At 41.3% G+C, this 25164-nt stretch overlaps 1 protein-coding gene across 3 annotated transcripts in view; it reads right to left on the bottom strand.

The window, feature by feature from the left end:
• NCAPD3 (non-SMC condensin II complex subunit D3) overlaps positions 1-25164 on the bottom strand; it is a 57259-nt gene that overhangs the window by 27214 nt on the left and 4881 nt on the right. For all 3 annotated transcript variants that reach the window (XM_024756876.1, XM_024756875.1, XM_024756877.1), the window contains exons 3-16: positions 24747-24909; positions 18370-18554; positions 17593-17760; positions 17428-17486; positions 17146-17233; positions 14956-15089; positions 13652-13724; positions 12791-12916; positions 12404-12656; positions 11942-11998; positions 11592-11681; positions 5527-5600; positions 4864-4998; positions 3606-3826 (exon numbers count right to left, since the gene is read on the bottom strand). In XM_024756876.1, the coding sequence (XP_024612644.1) occupies positions 3606-3826; positions 4864-4998; positions 5527-5600; positions 11592-11681; positions 11942-11998; positions 12404-12656; positions 12791-12916; positions 13652-13724; positions 14956-15089; positions 17146-17233; positions 17428-17486; positions 17593-17760; positions 18370-18554; positions 24747-24909 (1826 nt within the window). The remainder of the gene's footprint in view (positions 1-3605; positions 3827-4863; positions 4999-5526; positions 5601-11591; positions 11682-11941; positions 11999-12403; positions 12657-12790; positions 12917-13651; positions 13725-14955; positions 15090-17145; positions 17234-17427; positions 17487-17592; positions 17761-18369; positions 18555-24746; positions 24910-25164) is intronic.

The following is a 25164-nucleotide window of genomic DNA, read 5'->3' on the forward strand; positions in this document are numbered from 1 at the left end:
TTTTGTAAATCTCTTTATGGACTGGCTTAAAAAAAAGACATGCATTCTTACATCTGATTCTCCATTCAATTTATTTCAATATCACATGGCTTCTGGAAACTCTAGTACTGTCAAAGAGTAAAAGTGGCAATGGCACATGACATCTTAATATTACGATAAAGGCTGTCAACTAAAAACTGCCGCTTGCCATCTGCCTCTACAAGGATGAGGTCACTGGCCATTGCAGTCCCTTGACCTTCCACACCTCCTGAGAGGAGTTCTGGGCCAAGACCAGGAATGAGGCCCTCTGTGCTCTGGGAAAACTGGCAGAACAGGCCTTCAGATAGGTAGGTATTTTCAGGAAGATTTTATGAGCCCAATTTCTTGCATCTTCTCATACCTAGAAAAGCCCTAAAATCCATTAACAGAGACATCTGCTCCTCGTGACCAGCAGCAACCTTCTACCAAGACGTGTGCTTGATTGCACGTACGCCCCTCACCAAAATCACATATATACTGACCCGCCCCCCACCCCACACCTCTTCAGAGCAGTTCCTCAGTTACAGAGAGGCTGTCTCCTGGACTACAGTCCTCAGTAAGCCCCAAATAAAACTGAACTCACAGCTCTCTGTGTATGTGTGTTTTTAAGAGGACAAGACAGAGTCTAAGCTCCTGAATCCACCACACTTTCAGAACTGCTGCCCCTAATTCTACCCTCTCCTTCCTAACTTCAGCAAATACGTTGCTTTCTAAATTGTGGTAATGTACATAACAAAACTTATCTTTTTAACCATTTTAAAGTACAGAGATCAGTGGCATTAAGCCCATTCGCACTGTTGTGCAACCACCCACCTCCAGACCTTTTTCTCACCCCACACTGTGACTCCGTACCCCTTAAGCAGTTCCTCCCCACCGCCCCTTTCTGCCTCCCAGAGTCCAACTATTCTAGGGACCTCACATAAGAGGAACCATCCAATATTTGTCCTTTCGTGTCTGGCTTATTTCACTTAGCATGTTTTCAAGGTTCATCCATGTTATAGCATCTGTCAGAATTTTGTGACTTCTTAAGGCTAATATTTCATTGTGTGTATAGACCACATCTTATTTATCTCTTCACCAGTGCACGGACACCTGGATCGTTTCCATCTTTTAGCTGTTGTGGATCGTGCTGCTGTGAACATGCTGTACTGGGCAAACACTGAGCATCACTTTATGGAGAAGAAAATGGCTAAAAGCTCTAGTGCTCATATTATGTCATCTTTTGTGTTTCTCTCTCCCTGTTCTCTTTGTTTCCTTTTATTTCTGGAGCTCTCTCCTCCTACTTTATAAAGTGTATCCTTTCACATATTGGTTTTTTTTTCAGAAACTTTATCCCTTTCAATCATCCTCGATATTTTCTACATACTGGTTTTCTGACTTCAAATATGCACAGGTGTTTCTCCCATCTTAAAATGAAAACAGAGAGCCTATGAAGGAAGCTATGACACATCTTAATTGCAGGTAAGTTGAAGACCTAACTATAAAGGGGAAAGAAAAAAATCAAACTTCTAGGAGATTATATGGGAAAATATGTATATGATCCTGAGGTAGGAAAAGATTTCTTTAAAAATACATTAACCATAAAGAAAACCACTGACAAACTGAACTCATCAAAACACATCATTAAGAGAGTAAAGAGGCAAATCATGGGATGGGGCAGATATCTGTAATACATACAACAATGCTTGTACATAAATATATAATGAACACTTCGAAGTGAACAAGCAAAAGAGTGACAGCCTAATTAAAAAAAAAAAAAGGGCCTGAGACCTGGGCAGGTAATTCACAATGTGAATATCTAAATGCTAATCCACCTATGAAAAGAGGCTCAACTGCATTAGTCAACATGGCAGTGCAAATTAAAACCACCAAGAAATACCAGTATTGGTCCAAAATGGACCAAAATGGCTAAAAAGGAAGACTGACAACACGAAATGCAGGCCAAAATCTTGAGTAACTGGAACTCTCACTAAGTGCTGCAAGGAAATGTAACTTGGTCCCACCACTCTGGAAAGCTGTCTGGCAGTAACCATGAAAGATGAATAAAAGCATACTCAACAGCACTGCTCTTAGGTGTACACCCAAGAGAAATGTGTGCTAAAGATACACATGGGAATATTCACAACAGCATTATACCTCATAATAGAAAACTGGAAACGACCCATAATCTATTAACAGTTGACTGGATAAATAAACTGTAGCTTATTCACAAATATCATACACACAGCAATGAAAGTGAATGAGCTATAGCTGCACACAATAACTTGAATGAATCTTGTATTCCTTTGAGTAAAAGGAGTCGGACACACAAAGAATACATACCACATAATTCCACTTACATGAAGATGAAGAGTAGAGAAAACTCACACATGGTGTTAAAATCACAGTGGCCGTTCCCTTTGAGGAGGGAAGGAGAGCGATTGGAAGGAAGAGTTTTCTCAGGCCGAGCAATGTTCTATTTCTGGACCTGGGTGGTGGTTACATGGCTATATTTTTTTGATATTTATTGATCTTACAGTTTGTACGTTTTTCTATACGTTATATTTTAACATAAAAGTTAAAAAAAAGAAATGAAATAAACCTCCCAACAGTTTCTCATGAGCTAGTATACACTGGGTGTGCACAGTAAGATATCCCTAAGGAAAGCAAAAAAGTAGCTGATTCTACTGCTGGCTAAATTCCTCTCCCTTCCAGGAATTTCAGCAAAGCATACAGTTGGTACTGATAAAATATTTAATGAGTGAATGCATTTTCAGTCAGATTTTTAACAACAAAAGGGACCTTAAGAGATCGTGTAGTGTAACCGACTCTATTTACAAATGAGAAGACTAAGGCCCAGAGAGATGGGGTGATTTGCCAGGGCCACAGACGGTGTGCTAAATCTATTATTATCTATCAGTATCTATTTTTTTTTAAGTTTTATTTTATATTGGAGCATGGTTAACAATTATTAGTACCTATTATGATACTAAATCTATTATTCTTTCCATTGGATGATAATTCCTCCATAAGTACATGTAAACAAGCAGGGAGGTGTTTCTTGTATGATAAATGTAGAACAAAAGGAAAGGAGAAGACAGTCAAGGGAGCACAGACACAAACCAGCTGCAAGATCACTGCGGTAGAGATTAAAATTGATCAGTGCAGGTGCTAACTCTTCACTGCATTGCTCACTGAACAGTGAACACCCAGCATATGTTATCAAATGGAAAAAATGCTGCAGTGTGATTAAGTCAACCGACCCAATAAAATGTCAGAAAAAGTCTAACTTGTCATACCCAGGAAGTCATCTATCATAATAACCAGTATTGTGGAAAGTTACTGTTAACACAGCAAATCCATTAATGCTTTCTACTACATATTAAGACATCAATTCGAAGCTGGAAAACACTCAGAGAAAAGCAAAGGAAGGCTTCACAAAAACTGTCACCACAAAAATGCTAAGAGATTTGAACTAGGTCAAGGGAAAAAGATCGAGATTGAGCCTTCGTATATTAAGCAATTTGGAGAGCTGATTTTCCGAGATCGACTCAGGAATTTATAACGAAAGCCCTCCCATAAGGACAACCAGTTGCACACAAACGTACCCCAGTTCCTGGCTCTCTGTGCTCAGCAGTGTCAGCAGCGTCCAGGCGAGCACCTGGCTGTTGTCCCCACAGTGGAACTGACCATGATGCCTGATGTTCTGCAGCAAGAGCTGGTCGAGACACTCCAGGGCCTTGTCCTGCACGGTGTTCTCACTGTCCATCACGGCCGGGACAACCCCCCCCAGCCAGGCCTTCTGTACCTGGACACACTGAGGCTGTGCCTGAGGAGTTGAAAGTCAGGAAGTCATAAAGACGCCTACGCTATCACAGGTCTGAACACAAATCGGGGAAGCTGTGATCGATGTTTTAGGATATGTTACAAGTAGCTGCTCACATAATTACAAATAAAACATACAGTGGAAAAAAAAATCAACATTCCAAATATATGTGAAAAACAAATTCAAGCTCCAGTAACTGTAAATCAGTAAATACTGAAATTTTATATTTATTTATTTATTTATTTTTGGCTGCATTGGGTCTTCATTGCTGCACACAGGCTTCTCATTGCTGTGGCTTCTCTTGTTGCGCAGCATGGGCTCTAGAGCACAGGCCCAGTAGTTGTGACACACGGGCCTAGCTGCTCCGTTGCATGTGGGATCTTCCTGGACCAGGGATTGAACCCATGTACCCTGCACTGGCAGGCAGATTCTTAAACCACTGTGCCACCAGGGAAATCCCATACTGGAATTTTAGACTTACACAGTGATTATCTCATTATTGGTAGTGAAGCAGCACTTTTTTGTAATTCAAGATCGAGAGCAAAGAGTAAATTTTTATCCGAAGGAGTAATTAGAATAGATGCTAACAGAGAAAGTCAAAACATGCATTGCTTAATGCCTTCTATCATGAAATAAAGAAAAAAACTCACTTTTAAAATTCTTCAAAAGTTAATTATTTGGCAAAAGTAAATTATATATAGGATTAGTGGATCTGCTCTTTTGGCAGTATCACCTATATAGGTTTTAATGGACAAAAATTAATCTAGGCCTCTTACCTAACCAAATTAATTTTAAAATTCACATTTCTACACGAGATTTAACCTGAAGTCAACAGAAAGCTAACCATTAGCATTCTCTAGCAATAGTCATATTATATTTAATATGAAATGCAATCTACCAGAGGTAATGGACAGATTCCTTTCTCTTACACTGTAGAATCCTACAGTGGACTTAGGAGAGTTTCTAACAGGTACTTCATCAAGCTCAATTATCTGTAATGTAAAATACCACCCATCAGACACACGATGGCTGCATCTCACCATAAGAAGCTCGGTGAGAGACTGCAAGGCCTGCTTGCGTACAGACACAGCAAGGTCCCGACACCGGTCCTGCAGGATTGACAGCTCTTCTTTCATACCCGAGACGTCACAGTGCTTCAAAATGCTCACTAAGACCTAGAAGGTCATGTGTAACATGAAGGGGTGACTTAGGCATAATGTCAATACAAAAAGCAAAACTGCAGACAAAACACTGCCTTTTAAGTTTGTGATTCTCTCATTTTTGAGATCGCAGATCCATCCCTCCTCCCACCTTTTAGAATCTGATGAAATTTAACACCTTTCTGGAGAAAACCCGACATACATTTTATACAAACAAGTACTCTGAAACAATTTCAGGGGTTTCGTGAACCCTATCAAAATCCATCCATGGTCCCCAGGTTAAGAATCCTTATTCTAAAAAATGAAATTAAGGATATAAAATTGTGATTCCTAAAAAGCCAGCAACCCAGTAGGAACACTTAAGAACAGATGATCCTTCAGTTCATCTATGTAATTTACATTTAACAGGAACAAGGTGAACTAACATTAAGGGAAAAGTGAGTAATGAATATGGCCGAAGGGTTTTTAAAATAGTCTCTTGTATCTTCAAGTTGGTAGTGCTTAAAAAGAGTACATGAAAAGAATGTCCAGAAAAACTCACACCTGGAGTGCAGACTTCCTGACGTTGGTCTTCTCATCTCCGACCCTGCTCCTCAGCATCATCATGAGACCCCTTCCTGTTGAGGAAACAGCACAGTCATTACAGCCTGAGCACACCACACAATCCTGAGAACATGCTGTAATCCCAGACTGACTCATTAGCTGGTTTTAAATCATAAGAAATCAGAGCATGAAATGACGTAGAAAAAGAAGAAAATTCAAATAATTAGCTACTCACAATAATGAAAAAGGTAGAGTAGTAAAATTTTAGAAGGGCGTAAATTCTGGAAAATTTAGTTTTAAATCCAGGCTGCTAAGTCTAAAATTCTGAATGAACTATTTAGATCTCTATTCTGTTTACTACAAAAGGTAAGATCTAAACCATCAGGTTTTTTAAAGACTAAGTAAAACAATACATAACAGTAGCTTTAAAACCTTTCCATTAATGGTCCCTTTACACTACTATAAATTACTGAAGACTCCTAAGAGCTTTTTTAATGTGGATTATATCTTTTAATATGAATTAGAAATTTAAACTGAGAACTGTAAAAACATTTAATAATTCATTTTAAAATAACAAGGCATTGTTATAAATGGTATATTTATATACCATTTATAAATGGTATATTTTTTAACTAAAAAATAACTATAGTCCAAAACAAAAAAAATTTAGTGAAAAGAATACCACTGATTTACATTTCTGCAAACTCTTTAATGTCTGGCTTAATAAAAGACAACTGGATACTCATCTCTGCTTCTATCTGCTTCTGCCTGTCTGGGACCTCTGCAATACTCCAAATTACACTTGTGAGAAAATCAGAGTGTAGAAGGTAAATGACATCTAAATATTATTACAAAAACTGTATTAACTTCAAGGACCCACTGAAGGAGGCTTAGGGACCCCAAACCACACTTAAGAACTGCTGAGGTACAAGAAAGAACATTAAAAAATGAAACAGAATACGGAAAGCAATAAAGAAAATCAATGAAATCAAAGTAGGTTCCTTGAAAAATATCAACAAAATTAACAACATTTTCCTAGACTAAGAAAATAAGAGAGAAGAGTCAAATTGCTAAAATCAGGAATGAACAAGGGAACATTACTTCTGACTTTACAGAAATAAAAAGGTCGAACACTACGAACAATTTTATGCTAACAAATTAAGTAATCTAGATGAAATTTCTACAAAGATAGAAATTAGGGAAACTGACCTAAGAAGAAACAAAGACACACTACCCCCCCATACACAAAGGGCCAGGACCAAGATGGCTTTACTGGAAAAGCCTGCCAAATGTTAACAAAATCGCCAATTAACAAAAATTAATACCAATGCTTCATAAACTCTTTCAAAAAACAGAATCTCTTCTGTTTCACTTTCCACCTCTCTCTGTGAAGCCAGTATTATCCTGAGAGCAAAACCAGACAAAAACAGCTCAAGAGCACAACAGACCCAAATCCCTTCTGAACACAGACATAAAATCCTCAGCAAAATATTAGCAAATTAAAAACCTAGCAAGATACAAAAAGGATTATACGCCATGCTTGGGATTTATCCCAGGACATGGGAAAATCACTCACTGTGATATACCACCATAGAACAAAGGACAAAGGCCACGTGAGCATCTCCATAGACACAGAAAAAGTATTTGCAAAATCCTACACCTATTCATGATAAAAACACTCAACAAACTCAGAACAGAAGGAAACTCCTGCACACCGATAAAGGCCATCTGAAAAAACTCACAGCTAACCACTCAGTGGTGAAAGACGAAAAGTTTTCCCTCTAAGAACAGAAGACAAGGACCTCTGCTTTCCCCACTTCTTTTCAACACCACTAGAGGTCCTAGCCAAGAAAAATAGGAAAGAAAAAGAAATAAAGGCATTCAGGCTGGATAAAACAAATAACTCTATTCGCAGATGGCATGATCTGATATGTAGAAAATCCTAAGGAATCTCTCTCTCTCTCTCTCTCTCTCTCTCTCACACACACACACACACACACACACACACAACCTTTTAAGGCTAGTAACAAATTTAACAGTGTCATAGGACACAAGATCAATCATCAAAAATCAGTTGTAAAACCTAGCAATTCAAAACTGAAATTAAGCAAGCAATTTCATTTACAATAGCATCAAAGAGAATAAAATACTTAGGAATATGTTTAAAGAGCAAGAGTTATACACTGAAAACTATAAAACATCATTGAAACAAATTAAAGGAGACCTAAATATAGAAAGGTACCCCTTGTTCATGGATTGGAAAACTCAGTATTTTTAAGATGGCACCCCACATGGATTAAGAGGTCAATCCTTATCAAAACGCAAGCTGGCTTTTTTGCAGACATTGACAGTCGAACCTAAAATTCATATGGAAATACAAGAGACACAGAATAGCCAAACCAATCCTGAGAAGCAAGAACAAGGATGCAGAGCCCACACTTCCTGATTTCAAAATTACTGTAAAGCAATAGTAATAAACACAGAGTGGTACCGGCATAAAGATGGACAATGAAATATCAATGGAATAGAATTGAGAGTACAGAAATAAGCGCATATGCCTACGGTCAACTAATTTTTGACAAGAGTGCCAAGAGCATTCAAAGGTGAAAAAACAGTCCTTTAAACAAAGGGTGCTCCATCAATTTGATATTCACATGTGAAAGCTGGACCCCTACCTCACACCATATGCAAAAATTAACTCAAAATTGAACCAAGACAAAAATGTAAAAGCTAAAACTATAAAACTCTTAGAACACCACCAAGAAAGTGAAAAGATAACCCACAGAATGAGAAAAAGATATGTGCACATTATAGCTGATGAGGAACTTGGATGCAGAATAGATCAAGAACTTTCACCTCAAAAAGATAAGTGGGGGGCTTCCCTGGTGGCACAGTGGTTGAGAGTCTGCCTGCCAATGCAGAGGACACGGGTTCGTGCCCCAGTCCAGGAGGATCCTATATGCCGCGAAGCAGCTGGGCCCGTGAGCCATGGCCGCTGAGCCTGTGCTCCGCAACGGGAGAGGCCACAACAGTGAGAGGCCCGCGTATCGCAAAAAAAAAAAAAAAAAAGTTAAGTGGACATTTGGGTTGTTTCCACCTTTTTGGCTATTATGAACAATGCTCTTATGAACATTCTTGTACCAGTTTCGGGTATGAATATATTTTCATTCCTTGAGGGTGCACACTCAGGAATCGTATCAGATCATGCCATCTGTGAACTGCTGAGTCATGTGGTAACTCTACGTCTAACGTTCTGAGGAACCGCCAGACTGAATGAACACACAAAATGTGGTCTATCCATACAATGGACTATATGCAGCCGTAAAAAGGAACAGACTACTAATACATGCTACAACACGCATGAACCTTGAAAACGAGTGGTGGATGAAAGCTATCCACAGAAGGTCACATGTTGCAGGATTCCATTTATGTGGAATGTCCAAAATAGGTGAATCCACAGAGACAGAGGCAGGGGGGAGGGGAGAATGGAGAGTGACTGCTCACAGGTATGGGGTTTCTTTTTCAGCTAATGAAAAGTTTCTGGAAGTTGATTACACAATTTTATGAATATACTAAAAACCACTGAATTCAATACACTTTAAATGGTGAATTTTATGATATGTGAATTCTCTCTCAAAACAAAACCAAAGAACACCAACAAAGGTACTTATTAGCACAGTGACTGGCATGTAGTAACTATACAAATTTTTTAAAGTATAGTTAATACCAATAATATGTCACTTTAGGGACTTCCCTGGTGGTGCAGTAGTTAAGAATCCACCTGCCAATGCAGGGGACACAGGTACAATCCCTGGTCCGGGAAGATCTCACATGCCGCAGAGCAACTAAGCCCATGCGCCACAACTACTGAGGCTGCGCTCTAGAGCCCACACGCCACAACTACTGAAGCCCGCACACTCTAGGGCCTGTGTGCCTAGAGCCTGTACTCTGCAACAAGAGAAGCCACTGAAACGAGAAGCCCGCGCACCGCAACGAAGAGTAGCCCCCGCTTGACACAACTAGAGAAAGCCAGCGTGCAGCAACGAAGACCCAACACAGCCCCACCCCCAGCCCCCAAAAAGTCACTTTAGTTTATCAAAAGTAAGATAGGGGACTTCCCTGGTGGCGCAGTGGCTAAGAATACACCTACCAACGCAGGGGACACAGGCTCGAGCCCTGGTCTGGGAAGAGCCCACATGCTGTGGAACAACTAAGCCTGTGTGCCACAACTACTGAGCCTGCGCTCTAGAGCCTGCGAGCCACAACTACTGAAGCCCATGCACCTAGAGCCGATGCTCTGCAACAGGAGAAGCCACCGCAAAGAGAAGCCTGCGCACCGCAACGAAGAGTAGCCCCCGCTCACTGCCAACTAGAGAAATCCCGCATGCAGCAACGAAGACCCAATGCAGCCAAAAATAAATAAATAAAATAAATACATTTATTAAAAAAACAACAAACAGTAAGATGGGAACATGGTCGCTATACATCTGGCAAATGTTTATACTTTGGAAGCATCGTTAAATCAGTACAACTCAATAGTGTTCGCCATTGTCTGTGCAACAGTGAATCTGTAACTTGCTCAGACTGGAATTAAACCAGACATTTTTCCAGATTAAATTTCTTTACATATTTTAGGGAATCTGTTTATACATAGAGTTATTGCTCTGAATTTGAGTAAAACATGCTAATATCTAGTCATTTAAACGTAATCTTCCAGGCTGTAATGATAAGTAATGATCCTCATGGCACTTTACATGTGCTTCAGCATCCATCTCACAATATTACGATTTTACGTACACACATACCTGCCTCGCCCACTGCTCCTTAAGAGATGGAACTATGTTTTGTCACAGTCTGTACCTGCAATGCCTTGCACAGATTGGAAGGGACCACATACATGTTTATCAAATAAACTAATAAATCTCATTATATCACTTATCCTCTGCAAATGTTCCCTCTTTTTTCTTTTAAAGTCACTTCTCTAAACATAATTTCTATAAACCTGACAACAGCCCTTTGTGAAAGACAGAGAAGGTGTTAGGATCAGAAGTGACAAGCAGGCAGGGAGTTCTGCTGACTGCCATGTCTTGGGTCATGCAGCTCTTTAGTAGCAGTGTTAGGATAAGAATTCAGATTGCCTCTCATTTCTAATGTAGTTTTTCCCCTACTGCATTATGCTGTGTCCTAGTATAAGTGAAGGAAAAGCCCAGAAAAGTAAAGTGACTTTCTCAAGACCATACAGTTAGACAGAAACAGAATCTGAGAGTAGCTCCAGGTCTACCTACTACCTAGCCCAGGTGTGTTTCTTCCCTCCCGAATCACACTGACACTTTACCATCCCAGATTATTCTGGCTTCCATAAGTCACTGAAAGAGAACAGGCATCATTTGTGTTCAGAATCCTGTGCTGGGATTCACGGGAGAGAGCACCCTATAACCACTCCACACGATGTGTATGACCCATTAAAGAACAGTTCATACTGCTGGTGAAGAGAAATTACCTAAATTCTGAACTTTTTCAATGGAAGCTTGGGCTCACAATTCCCTACCACATATTAAAAATGGATTCTGGGATGGCTTAATCAGAGTCAAGATGCCAGGTGGAAAAATAAGGAATAAAAATAGACACAAGGGTGAGTACCATAGTACCGTTTATCTTTTCCCCTCTTCCGTGATGACTCTTCTCCAAACACAAATTTAATTTCTACTGCACCTTTCCTAGTAACTGGTCCTTTCTGGCCAGCAAGCCCAAGTGTTCAGAACAATGGACTTCACTAAGGAAATAAAATATTTGCTAACATTCTCTTAAGTGTGACAGAAATACTGGGTTTCAGTACACGACAAGGGAAATGTAGCTTATTCTTTATCTTAAAATGAAATACAGTATGGTGCAAAGACATCGATTAAAGATATAAAATAAAAATTATTCTACTTTTAAGGGAAAAAAAGTTTCAGTTCTTGAGGGTGAATTAGTCAGAAAAAAATTCCAAGGTTTTGAGGCTCTACTTACAGTTGTCTGAAATCCAATAGTTATTACTCATCTGATAGGGATAAAATCTGACATACCCCTATATCCAGCTGTTTCACCACTGTTGTCTATATTGATCACCTCTGAGCCTCCAGAAGGGTTAAATGTCTGCCTCTGATAGGAAAAAGCTTAAAAATAAATTTTAAAAAGGCCCAGTCAGTACAGTAAAAACTTGTTATACCTTTAAGTAACATAAGCATGGCATATTCCACGTTTAAATTACTACACATCATTACTGAAATGAATTTCAATTTCTTTGATGAAGAAAGAAAGTGCAGTATTAAAACAGGTAATATGGAGATAGAAAAAAACATCAAATATTCAGCAAGTCCTTTAATTAAAAGGACAATTATTCAATATCTGACAATATATTGACCCATTTCATTACCTGATGAATTTTTCAGTGAAGTGTCATGGTGGCTCTCTATTCCTGAAACTGCAGGAGCTAAAAGTAAGCAAGTAGATAAGAGAGAAAAGTCTTAGTATCAAAAACCATACATATATATTTACAGAGGAATCAAACCCCAGATAATTAGGCCTGAAGACAAGACAGAGTCTAAATGCTGACAGTTCAGTGTTCTCCTTGGCTGTGCATTAAACTGGTCATCAGACCCAATACAGCCAATACCAAGGACGCAAAGGAATAGTGACAGCAGCCAACCACCTCAGCCTGAGGTCAAGAATACGTTAACTGCTTAGTAAGGCTCGTCTAAGAAGTCATTCGACAGTAAAACCTACTGAAAGGGTCTCTGAGGGTCCCAGTCTATCACAGCACATCTATTATTTCTGTCACCACAGCTTCTGGACCAGCAGGACCCAGACCCGGCCTCATGGTGCTCGGCACACTCACTGTTCACCAGAAGTTCCAGGACACTCTCTGACGCGGCTGTAGCAGAGAACTCCAGGCAGTGCGCAAAACTGGACAGTGCCTTGCTGCGCACAGTCGGAGCCTTGTCTACACAGCGGGCAAACATGATTTCCTGCACCAAGAACTTATGCTTCAGGAACTTCTGATGCTCTGGGGGCAGCGTGCCGTCCACCTCTCGTTCAGGCAGTTCCAGCAGAGCCAAGGCAACATCAAGAGTGAACACCCGGTACGGGATCTGGTAAAGCAAAATCGCACGCATCTCCATCAGAGACAAAGAAAACTAATCTTCAGAAACAGATCTTCAGATCTAGCCGTCACTAGAAGGTTGCAGAGCCAGGAGCCACAATTTCACACAGATGTAGCTCCTACCTTGGCATTTCGTGAATATCCATAAAGCCAGGCCACGAAAGAAGCATATTCCGCACAAGGAAGCTTGCTGAGCAGCTGGACCAGGGACTGAGCTGCACTGGTCCGGTACTCGGATTTATCGACCACCTGAAACACAGACCCTGAGAAGCTGCCCAGCCAGTACCCAAAGCAGGACGACGGAGACGCATGTGGTAGTGCGATCGGACGATCGCTGAGTGCGCCTGGCTTGGCGACAGTGCCGAGCGTTTACATGTTACAGAAATGACTAACCAGTTCTAGGTCTCAGACCCCTTGGGAAACTAGCATATAAGAAACCTGTACACCCACTACTCAGCGCCTAATTTCAAAGAGTTTACGGACCCCTAGGGTCCATAGAGTTCAGGTAAAGAATCATCTGTCCAAACTGTTATAAAACTTTATGAGACAATAGTAGAAATGTAAACACTGACCGGATACTGGACAATATTAAGGGATTACTGTGAATTTTTTAGGTGTGTTAATATTTTGTGGTTATGTTTTTAACGAGTTCTTATCCTTTACAGAGACATGAAATATTTATGTCTGAAAGGGTATGATGAAATCTGCTTCAAAAGAAAAATCCAGCGTGCGTATGTGCTGGAGGAGTTACAGCTTATACAAAATCACTGAAGACAGTGTTCGTCACACTATTCTATTTCTATTTATATTTGAAATTTTCCAAAATAAAAAGTTGTTTTCCCCCGAAAACCACACTAGAGGGGAACACCTAGTGAATATACTAAATAAAACAACATTTAGTAATGATGTAGACTCATTTCCAAGAACACACACGCATGTTTACCTTCATGTATATTTATACACCCTCATTAAAGCAAACAGTACCTTGACACAGATGTGCTGGAGTAAGACACGAAGGACTGGAAACATACTTTCTTTTAGTTCATCCACAAGTGAGCTATAAAAGGAAAGAAACACAGCCACAGTTTGTAATACACCTATAATGACAATAAAGTAGCAATTTTCCTTGAATCTGTTCTCAAAAATAGAGAAATTTCTACCTTTTCAAAATCCTATTAAAAACAATCTACCCCTATACTGCAAGCATTGCGAGTGCATGGATTGTAAAGACAAAGTGTCACAACAGAACACCAGTCACCATGCCCCAGGTGCTCTCCGAGCTGCTGTGAGCAGCCAGCCAGTCAGGGAGGGGCAGGGGTGCAGTCCTCACAGGGCCCTTGGACTGCCGACGACGTTTAATATTAAGGCTGAAATACATCCTTTTGAGGTAGAGGATAGACTGAGACACAGTACCACCTAGTGGTAGCTCCGTGAAATGCATTTCTAACAGTACCTCTCCAAACTGTAACCCCAAAAGAAACTATTTTAAGCCCAGATTGGACCCATTTCCAGTGTTAAGTTTCCTTGCACCATTATAGGAATATTACTGCAATTTGTGACATCATGAACTCATGGAAGAACTAAAATGAGTGAGTGTTTCTACTTAATACATCTTAGTTATTTAATGTTTAAAAGTCCTTAACGAGACACTCGCTCAAGGATCAGACAGCAGCCCGCACCTGGATTGAAGCATCCACACCCCACGTCTGCACCCACAGCACGCACCGCGGCTGCTTCCAGGTATGTACACACTCTCACATACACATCTTCCCCTTCTTCCCACCACCTCCATGCTGCTGCCGAGTAGCCAGTTAACAGAAGAAAAGAAAAGCCAAGGACACAGCAAACATGTCTTCCCCAGTAAAGCCCAGACACAGAACTTCGCAAGTGAAGCTAAGTGACTCGTGAGGGGAGAATTAGTCTATCAATTATTGCTAAAGAAGTTTAAAAAAAAAAAAAGTGGCAAGGAACAAAAAGATGGAGACTAAGAGGAGAGAGAAAAAGAAAAGGCGGAGGGAGACTTGGAGCGGCTAACACTCAGGCCGCTGTCAGAACTCAGAGCTGACTTCACAGGCTGGCCCACAAACTGCAGACCCCTCATCCCCGCAACAATACCCCAGACCACACAAACCAGATGAGCTACCAAGTGCTTTATTTTGAACCCTGAACCACAAACAGCCCAGACATTTCTTAATTTCTAAAGGTGCCAGAAATCCTGGTTTAGTACAGGGCCCAGAAGACTGAGGGAGAGGGACAGAGAGTAAAGATCCAAACTGTGTGTGTTTCACCTGACAAACTGGACTGCCTGGTTTTTACCACTGATGGCCGGAGAAGTGATGGCAAGGGGGGCGTGATGGGAGCCTTTGCCCACTTCTAACATTAATATTACATAGAGCATTCGATGGAAAACACATCTGATAACCTGGAAGAGAAAAGAAAATTCAGTTTAAGGCATGACAGAGAATCCCAGGGCCTTGGAGACCGTGATGCAGACCACAGTGAACCACTTCAAGGACCTGAAGTTACATGAGGCTGATACAGGTTTTGCTTCAACACTAAGGATGCACTTCCTGGACGATGACCAGGTATCAATACATGCACAACGCAGCAGTGTGAAAGTGCTGCCTACAGATAATGATAGGAACTCCAGCTGGCTTCTCTGCTCCCCCTCTCACACTCCAGCCCAGAAATTAGGGACTATAGAGAATTAGTTGTAACTTACGAAGGGCAAAGGATGCTACTGATTACCCCTTACAGAAAAGAGGAAAGTGATGATTCTTTACACCTGTATTACACCTGAAGCTTACAGAGCACCTTCCAATATACCATCACACATCATTTACTCAGCTACTTAATTCATTCATCCAGTAGATAAAACAATTTACTGGAAACCAAATATGTGACAGGTATTGCATTAAGCACGTCCACGTGTTACTAGATCTGACCACACTTTCTCTGAAACCTCTCAACTCCACGAGGTCAGCAAGGCTTTTCCATTTTGTTAATGCTTTTACTATAATTTCTACTTTATACATAATAAAAGACTCCCAAGGTGAGTTGTCCGAAGTCAAGTAATTAAAGGTCAGGCCACAGCCAATGTCGCCCAGCATCAGGGCAGCACTTTCACAATGAAGAACACCATGTCCTTAGAGACACTGTTGCCTGAAAGGATAATTTCCCAACCTCCTTATCTTCTAAAATGTTAAAAAGGGCTCAGGAATTATGTTTTACTGTGAATGTTATCACATCCATATTTCAAACAGAGAAGTGACAATGACATAATAACGAAATATGGGACATTTTCTAAACAGCAGGCATTGTACAGAGGCGTTCTTCCCTGTAATTCTCCTGAGAAATCCATGAGGACGGGAAGCCTTTCACCCTCTTTGTCCAAATGAGGAAACCGAGGCCTCACAGGAGGACATACAGGCAGTGAGGGGTGAGGCCCAAGTCTGGACAAAATGCAGAGCCCTGAGTGCCCAGGGCCTTCTCATTCACACATCGTTGCCCCTGGAAACTAGGTGTATCGCAGCCACCAAAAGCACAGGACCTTGGTCCGTCACGTTTTTTGCAAACTCCTGTTTCATTAACAACATCCAGGTTTAGTAACACCCTACTGCTTAAAAAGCCGTTAACTCCAGTGTCCAGAGCTGCAGGGCTTCAAAGGTCACTGGGGGCAAATCCATATATGAATGCTAACCAGGAGCGTGTTTGCACAATCATCCACTAAAACACAAACACTAACAGAAATACAGGGGCACACGGGAACTGCTAAGGGAAACTGGGAAGTCTGTGACTGTCTAACTCTTCTTCTCAGAAGACTTTGGTAAATACTTCTGTAAAAGTAATGCTCAGGGGGCTTCCCTGGTGGCGCAGTGGTTAAGAATCCAGCCAATGCAAGGAACACGGGTTCAAGCCCTGGTCCAGGAAGATCCCAAATGCCACGGAGCAACTAAGCCCGTGAGCCACAACTACTGAGACTGCACTTTAGAGCTCGCAAGCCACAACTACCGAAGCCCGCGCGCCTAGAGCCCGTGCTCCACAACAAGAGAAGCCACGCCATGAGAAGCCCGTGCACCGCAACGAACAGTAGCCCCCGCTCACCGCAACTAGAGAAAGCCCGCGTGCAGCAACAGACCCAACACAACCAAAAATAATAAATAAAACAAATAAATTTATTTTTAAAAAAAAAGTAATGCTCAGTAGCTTATCTTTTCCTCTACCCAGGTCACACTGGGACCATTCTTTATGCCTTAACCCAACAAGAACTTCCTGTGGCCACCAGGTACTTGGATATAAGCCTGGAATGAACAGTGGGCACCACGTAGTGATGGGGATGATTTTCATTATACAAACGTCCTCAAGTCATGACAATGACCTAGTGAGTTCACACGGCATCACATCAAAAGCTTCCAGCATCCCACGACCCGCATGCTTTCACTTCAACCAGTAACTCAGTGGGGTCCTGTCTCCTTTACCTTATCTCCTTCTCTGTGAATTGGGGAGCACAGCAAGTACAATCCATGATAGGCCAGTTCTGGTATGTATTTTGCTTGGTTAAGGTTTCTAAAAAAAAAAAAGCTAAAGATTAGTTAATGGATGTGATTTCACTTGGAATAGCTCCTAACCCTATAAGCTATATCTAAATGAATAAATTCTACCTGTGTGCCAATTAGGGTAAAATGGCATTAAGGCTTCTGATGGGGCAAAACTCATTGTACCATAATTAAATGTTAGCACTGGAAGATTTAATGGCTCACCTGGCTTGTGTAACATGAAATTCGTGAACTGGTTCAAAATTAGTCAATGCAACGAAGACCTGGAAAACAGAGACAAAGAAAAGGCCTGGTTTTTCCCACTCTTTAAGTATTAGCCCGTGTCCTCGCTCTCTGAACTTGCCCAAGGTTCCTGGAATTCTCACTTACCTCTACACAATTCTGTATACACTGTGGCTTTTCTTTCAGGGAAAACTTGAGCAGAAGCCTTAAAAAATTCTTCAAGACGTGAAAGATGGCATTTCGAATTTGACAAAGGTCTCGGGAAGAAAAAAAAATATTCTCTTCATCCTCTTGTTCTTCAATCACTTCATCCATCTAGATTATGAAGAAATGTACAGCTGACTGTGTAGTACTGCCTAACAGTTTGCCCCGACTGGTTTCAATGTACCCAGTCAAGGGTAGTGAAACTCCAGGTGGACGCTGGGTTGCTGACCAGGTGCCTCGACTGCTTGGGGTCTCCACAGCCGCAGCTGCTAGCCACTGGACTAGATGGAAGCTCTAGTTCCATACTTAAACGTCAGTGAGATTTCTTGGGTTTCTTAGAAGTTCTGGTGTCAGTGAACCTCTACCACCCTACCTAGTCACATAAAAATTAGGAATTAACGTTATTCTATTATGTTCTATGGACGAGAGTCCTCAGGATACTTCGACCACCGTCTCTAATGACAATAAAATAATGTGGCAAACACACCTGTTGGCCCGTGGTGAGCACATCTGGGAACAAGGCGGGAGAGAGATGATGGGGAGGTTGGGAAGATGGTAAGGGGAACACACGCTCAGCGGTACATGAGGCGACTGCAAGTCCTACGGGAGGGATGGCGGACGGCACGCTAGGGCTTTGGTATAATCGTGACCCCTGAAACCCTACCTTAATATAAATTCTTAAGTAAATCAGATATGCTTCACGACTCCACTCCCTCTTACCTCCATCTCCTCTTTCCTGGGGGGCCTTCCTCTCTTCCTACTCTCCCTTGGGTTGGCCTGAGCATTCTTCGGTTGTTCTTTCTTTCTTTTCGGATTCAAGCTGGATTCCTGAGGCCAGCTCTTCTTTAGAATCTGAATACATTTGTCAAACATCACTGGGTGGAAAACTTGGTTGGCTATACTACCTATTCATAAAGAATAAAGAGTAAGCAGGGTAGGTTTAATTGTCTTGAAATACGTCTGTAACAACAACGAAAAATTAAAAAGCAAAACCAGACTTTTCCTTAACTTTGAATAACAGCGAATCTTTAGCAAAAAAGTTCCATTCAACTTCAGCCCTAGGCAGTGAGCAACAGGCCTCATCATAAATAAACAATGAGATTTCCGTAGCTGGCTGTAACGGAGTAAGTGGTTTTACACTTTTCTTCCTGCCATAAACAACTATACAACTGGACAGAAATTTACAAAGTGACCATCTAAGACCCAGAGCAAGAGGTAGCCTAGCCACACAATCCCCGAGAAAAGGGAAACCAGTGAGATAAACCCTAAAATTGACCCGATTCTGGGTCTGGAGGCAATGTCTGGACAACAGCAGAAAAATGATGAACACAAGCACATTCTGATGGACTTACTAAGTCAGGAATACAAGGATCAGTGTCAGGAAGGCAGCGTGGCTGGAATGTATGGAGCAGAGCACTGGAAACGAGGAAGCCACATGGAGACAGTGCTGAGAAGTCTGCACAGGGCTGACCTTAGCTAGGACGCATGGGGCGAAATCCATGATGGTGGGCAAAGAAAACCTCCAAGCAGGTGGGAGATGGACAGTTTTCGGAATGCACACAGGGGAGAGATACGTCGGAGCCCCAGCCAGCCATAGTGACCTGGAACATTCACGACACACTCGGAGAGAAACACACCTTAACAGCAGGGCTAAACTAGCTCCAGAGTAAAGGCTACTTTACATCTGCCCCAACAAAGCTTTCAAACAAGCCTCAAAAAGACCAAGTTAATGCACCAATAGCTGCCTATCAAAACATACTTAAACACTACTTAAAGGAAAACAACAAAACCAAGACACTCAAAAACTTCACATTCAAAATGTCCAGCATCCAATAAAAAGGTACTGGGCGGGGCTTCCCTGGTAGCACAGTGGTTGAGAGTCCGCCTGCCGATGCAGGGGACATGGGTTCGTGCCCCAGTCCGGGAAGTACCCACATGCCACGGAGCAGCTGGGCCCGTGAGCCATGGCCACTGAGCCTGCGCGTCCGGAGCCTGTGCTCCGCAACGGGAGAGGCCACAACAGTGAGAGGCCCGCGTACCAAAAGAAAAGAAAAAAAACGTACTGGGCATCCAGAGAGGAAAATGTGCCCTGTGGTAAGAAGAGAATCGTCACTAGAAACAGTCCAAGAAATGACAGAGCAAGCAGAGAAAAACCAACCATAGGGCAGATATTATAAATAAGCTCAAGAATTAAACAGTAGCAAACAAAGCAAGAAATTAAAATATTTTGAAGAATCAAATGGAACTTCTGGATCTGAAAAAGAAAACGTCACTGGGTGATCTCAACAGCTGATGAGATGCTACAGGAACAAAGGCATGTGAACTTTAAGAAACAGAAGCACAGAAACAAAAAGAAATTAATAAAGGCCCTGGGACCCATGGGAGAGTATCAAGCAATCTAACATACGAGTAATTGGAATCCCATAAAAAAGAGAGGGAAGAAAATACCTGAAGGAATAACTGGAAAATTTCCAAATATGTTAAAAACTACAAATTCACAGACCCAAGAAGCTCAATGAACCAAACTATGATGAACACAAAGGAAATCCCACCAAAGGGTAGATAATCTAATCAAAACTAATAATCTAATCAAATCAAAACAAACTAATAGAGAAAATCTTCAAGGTAACCACGCCAAAAAAAAAAATACAAAAACACACAGAACAGCAATGATAAGAGTCATGCAGACTTCTCATCAGAAGTGAAGTAAACCAGAAGACAATGAAATAACACCCAAAAAGCACTGAAAGAAAAAAATCTGTCAACCTAGAATTCTATATTCAGCAAAAACATTCTTGAAGGTGAAAGATACTTTCATGGAATCAAAATCCAAGACGGTCGATGGCTAACAGATGCACAGCATGAGAAGAGTCAAAGAGAGTTCTTCAGGCCAAAAGAAGATTACGTGAGATGAAATCTTTTAAAAAGAAAAGACATTTATTTTTCATTTTCTAAAAAGATTATTTAAAAGATAATTCAGAGAAAAATGTTATGAATAAATTGTGTGGTTTACGACACACAGAAATTCAACTTGTAACTACAACAGCACAAACAGGAGGGGAGAAAGGAAAAGCACACTGTCTTAAGGTTTTACATTATCTATAAATAAGTAGATTATCGGAAGATAGACTATTAAAGTACTTATTGTACACCCAAAGCAAGCACTTAAAACATACACACACAAATAAGTATAGTTAATAGGCCAAAAGGGGAGATAACATGGAATACTAAAAAAATACCCAATCGAAAAAGGGCAGGAAGAGGGGAAAATGGAACAAAAAACAGATGGAACAAACAGAAAATAAATACCAAGAGGGCAGGAACCCAACCATATTGATAACTAATTATCTAAACTGTCTAAATGTCCCATAAAAAGGCAAAGATTGTTGAGAGGATGAAACCCAGTGATGGGCAGTCTACAACACTCTGTTTAAATACAGACGTGCAGACAAGTCACATGTAAATCATGAGAAAGGGTGTGCCAACCTAGGACAAGTCACATGATAACGAGAAAAGGCCATCTTAAGATCAAAGTAGGTTTCAGCACGATGAATACAACCAGACAAAGAGGGACATAACACCAAAGGGGAGACACGCAATCACAAATGTTTGTAACCAGCAGACTTTCAAAATACCTGCCGTTAAAATTAGCAGACTTGAAAGGAGAAACAGGTAAGTTAAAACTATACTTGGAGATTTCAATGCTCTTCTCAGTAACTGAGAGAACAAATAAACAGACTATCAGAAAGGATACAAAAGACCTGAACAACCACAGCAACCTACTCAACTTTGACAGAAAAGAGGTCCCCCAAAGGCATAATGCACATTCCGTTCAAGGGCAAATACAAGATTCACCAAGTCAGACCTTGTGCCGAGCCATTTAAAACAAAAGCAAAAAGTCAGCAATTTAAAAGTACTGTAGTCATATAAAGTATGTGCTCTGATCTCAACATAAATAAAATAGAAAGCAATTACAACATCTCAGGAAATTCCTCAAATATTTGGAAATTAAACACACTACTAAATACCTCAGAGGTGTAAAAAGAAATCACAAGAAAAATCAGAAAACTGCTTTGGCCTGAATGGTAATGAACAGATTATCAAAATCTGTGGGATGCAGATAGAGCAGTATATATAGAAGAAAATTTACAATATTATGTATATTAGAAACAAAGAAAAGTGAGAATAAAGATCTTAAGAAGTTAGAATAAGAACAAATTAAACCCTAAATAAGAAGGCAGTAAGAGATAAGACCAAAATCACTGAAATAGAAAATGAACAATAGAGTATAATCAATAACAGCAAAAATGGGTTCTTTGAAATGATCAATCAATAAATCTCTATCTAAACTGATGAAGGAAAAAAAGAAATGCAGATTACCAACATCAGGCCTAAAAGAGGACATATCACTACAGATTCTACAAAAAAAACACTTCTTTCAACAAAAACTCCAGGCCCAGATGGCTTCTCTAGTGAATTCCACCAAAAATGTAAGGAAGAAAAACAACCAATTCTTCACAAACTTCCAAAATACAAAGTAGGCAAGAACACTACCCAACTCATTCCATGAGACTGGTATTACCCTGAAACCCAAACCAGATGAAGGTATCAAAAAAAAAAAAAAAATCCCTTATCAATACAGATGCAAAAATATTCAATAAAATATTATCTAACTGAATCTGGCAACATATAAAAAGGATTAAACACTATGACCAAGGTCATGCAAAACTGGCTTAACATATGAAAAAATCAATGAATATATCACTAGAATGAAGAATAAAAACCACATGATCACCTTACAGATGCACAAAGGCAAATGACAAAATCTAATACCCATTCATAGTAAAACACTCAACAAACTAGGAATAATAACCAGATAAAGGCCATCCTCAAAACACTCCCAGGGGGCATCATACTTAAGGGCAAAAGACTGAAAGCTTTCCTCCTGAGATCGGGAAGAAGATGCCCAACTCCCCACTCCCATTCAACAGCAGACTGGAGCTGTTAGCCAGGGCAACGAGGCAAGAAAAAGAAAAAGCACCCAGACAGGAAAGGAATAAGGAAAATTATGTCTGTTCACAGATGACATGATCTTATATACAGAAAATCCTATTGGAACCAGTAAATGAGTTCCGCAAAGTTTCAGAGTGCAAGATCAACGATCAAAAATCATAGCCAAGGGACTTCCCTGGTGGTCCAGTGAGTTAAGATGCCATGCTCCCAATGCAGGGGGCCTGGGTTGGGTGGGGGAGGGATGGATTGGGAGTTTGGGGTTAGGAAATGCAAACTGTTATATACAGGATGGATAAACAACGAGGTCCTAGTGTACAGCACAGGGAACTATATTCAATATCCTGTGATAAACCATAATGGAAAAGAAAATAAAAAAGAACGGGTGTGTGTGTGCGTATGTATATATATAAAACTAAATATTAACATAAAATTGGAAATCAACTATACTTCAATAAAAAAGATATACTGTACTTCTATACACCACCAGTAAACAATTCGAAAATTAAATTAAGAAAACAAGTTCATCTACTATAGCACAGAAAAGAATAAAATACTTAGGAATAAATTTAACCAAGGACGTGCAAGAGTTTTGTACCCTGAAAACTACAAAACAGGGGCTTCCCTGGGCGCAGTGGTTGAGAGTCCGCCTGCCAATGCAGGGGACGCGCGTTCGTGCTCCGGTCTGGGAAGATCCCACATGCCACAGAGCCGCTGGGCCCGTGAGCAACGGCCGCTGAGCCTGCATGTCCGGAGCCTGTGCTCCGCAGCGGGAGAGGCCACAACAGTGAGAGGCCCGCGTACCGCAAAACAAACAAACAAACAAACAAAACACTACAAAACATCATCAAAACCAATGAAAGCCCTAAATAAATGGAAAGACGTCCATGTTCACGGATTGGAAGACTGAACACTGCTAAGACAGCAACACTCCCCACACTGATCTACAGAGTCAATGCAACCCGTCAAAACCCCAGCTGCCTTTTTGGAAAGAAGTTGATGCACAAATCCTAAAATTCATATGGAAATGCAAGGGATGTTGAAAAAGAACAAACCATGATCAAATATTAAGTATCAACAGCACCCCAACCATAATCCAGAAACATTTAAACACAGAAGGTAACTGGCAGAAGTACAACTTGCTGGAAAGCTGCAAGTGGCCCTACGAGTAACAGCCAGACCTCAGCTCTGGGCTGAATCTCAACCTTAATCGGAAGGTGCTGCGCCCAGCAAGGAAGAGAAGAGTGAAACTGGGTTTCCAAGGCCACCACTTTGCTAAGAGCCCAATTACACCTGAGATATCGCTTAGCAAGTGAGTTCTTTGGGAGCTTATTATTTCAAGTCATGATGGGAGCATTAACAGTAAAACAAATCAGCGTTCCAGGCTTTACATATCTCTTCACTAATTCCCAAGTCATATGGAATAGGCCTTTAACATCTATTATGAACGCGCTGACATGAGCAACGTCGAGCTGCAAGGCAGCTGACCCTGATTCTCTTCCACGTGAACTCAAGGTCCCACAGCTGCAGCTCCCTCTGCACCCCACTCTCTCCTGCCCTGGGCTGGGGTGAGTGGGGAGGAGGGACTCCTTCATGGCTCTCACCCGAAGGAAGCGGGGGAGCATCACAGACAGACCCCTCCCCCATGCTTCCTTCCTCAGCCTTACTAACTGTGCTCTGGCCTACTGGATGAGAACGGTCCCAACTACTGTCCACACCCACGCGGGGGAGACAATAGTTCCCCCTCCCCACCCCCCAGCACTTTTCTCAGCCTGGACAGGGTGTCAGAAGGCAGGGCGGTATCGGAATGGTATGCTGGGTGGGGTGGGTCGGAGTGGAGCTCTGAAACACCCCCTCCAGCCTTACCCCTCTCAGACTGCTTATATTAGGTTACAAACCCAGCATAACAACATCAGAAAACACATTTAAACAGGAGAGCTTTCTGGAACACCTGTAACATGCCATGTGCTTCACAGATTCCCTCTCACCTAGCCTCCCAGTGAGGAAACAAAGTACAAGTACAAAACAATGTAGACAAATTAAAAACTAAAAGCCCTGTCCTATCACACCAAACACACATACTGTACCTGGTACTTCCAGCAGCAGAAAATAAAGCCCAGCGGCATGAAGGCCAAATTCCCGCTGCTGGGCACTGACGTTTTTCGTAAGAACCATCTGAACGAAGTGATGGAACAAGGCCATCAGCGCGTTGTGGGAAATGCTGTTCTCCATGAAGAAGGTCCAAATGCTCTGGGGGAGGGGCGAACCATAAGAGCCAATAATTAGAGAAATGGGAAAATCTCCTATTATCTGATTTTTCTGAGTACTTTTAGTGCCCTATAAAAAAAGGAACAGATCATTCTGGCTCCTAATTGTAAATGTTTGTCATCTTCATAGGGACTAAAACAAAATTTAAAAGTGTATTATTCAAAATTACAAGGGGAATTCCCTGGCGGTCCAGGGGTGAGGACTCCACGCTTTCACTGCTGAGTGTCTGGGTTCGAT

This window comes from Neophocaena asiaeorientalis, unplaced genomic scaffold (assembly GCF_003031525.2).
Source record: "Neophocaena asiaeorientalis asiaeorientalis breed wild unplaced genomic scaffold, Neophocaena_asiaeorientalis_V1.1 scaffold424, whole genome shotgun sequence".
NCBI classification, from domain to species: domain Eukaryota; kingdom Metazoa; phylum Chordata; class Mammalia; order Artiodactyla; family Phocoenidae; genus Neophocaena; species Neophocaena asiaeorientalis.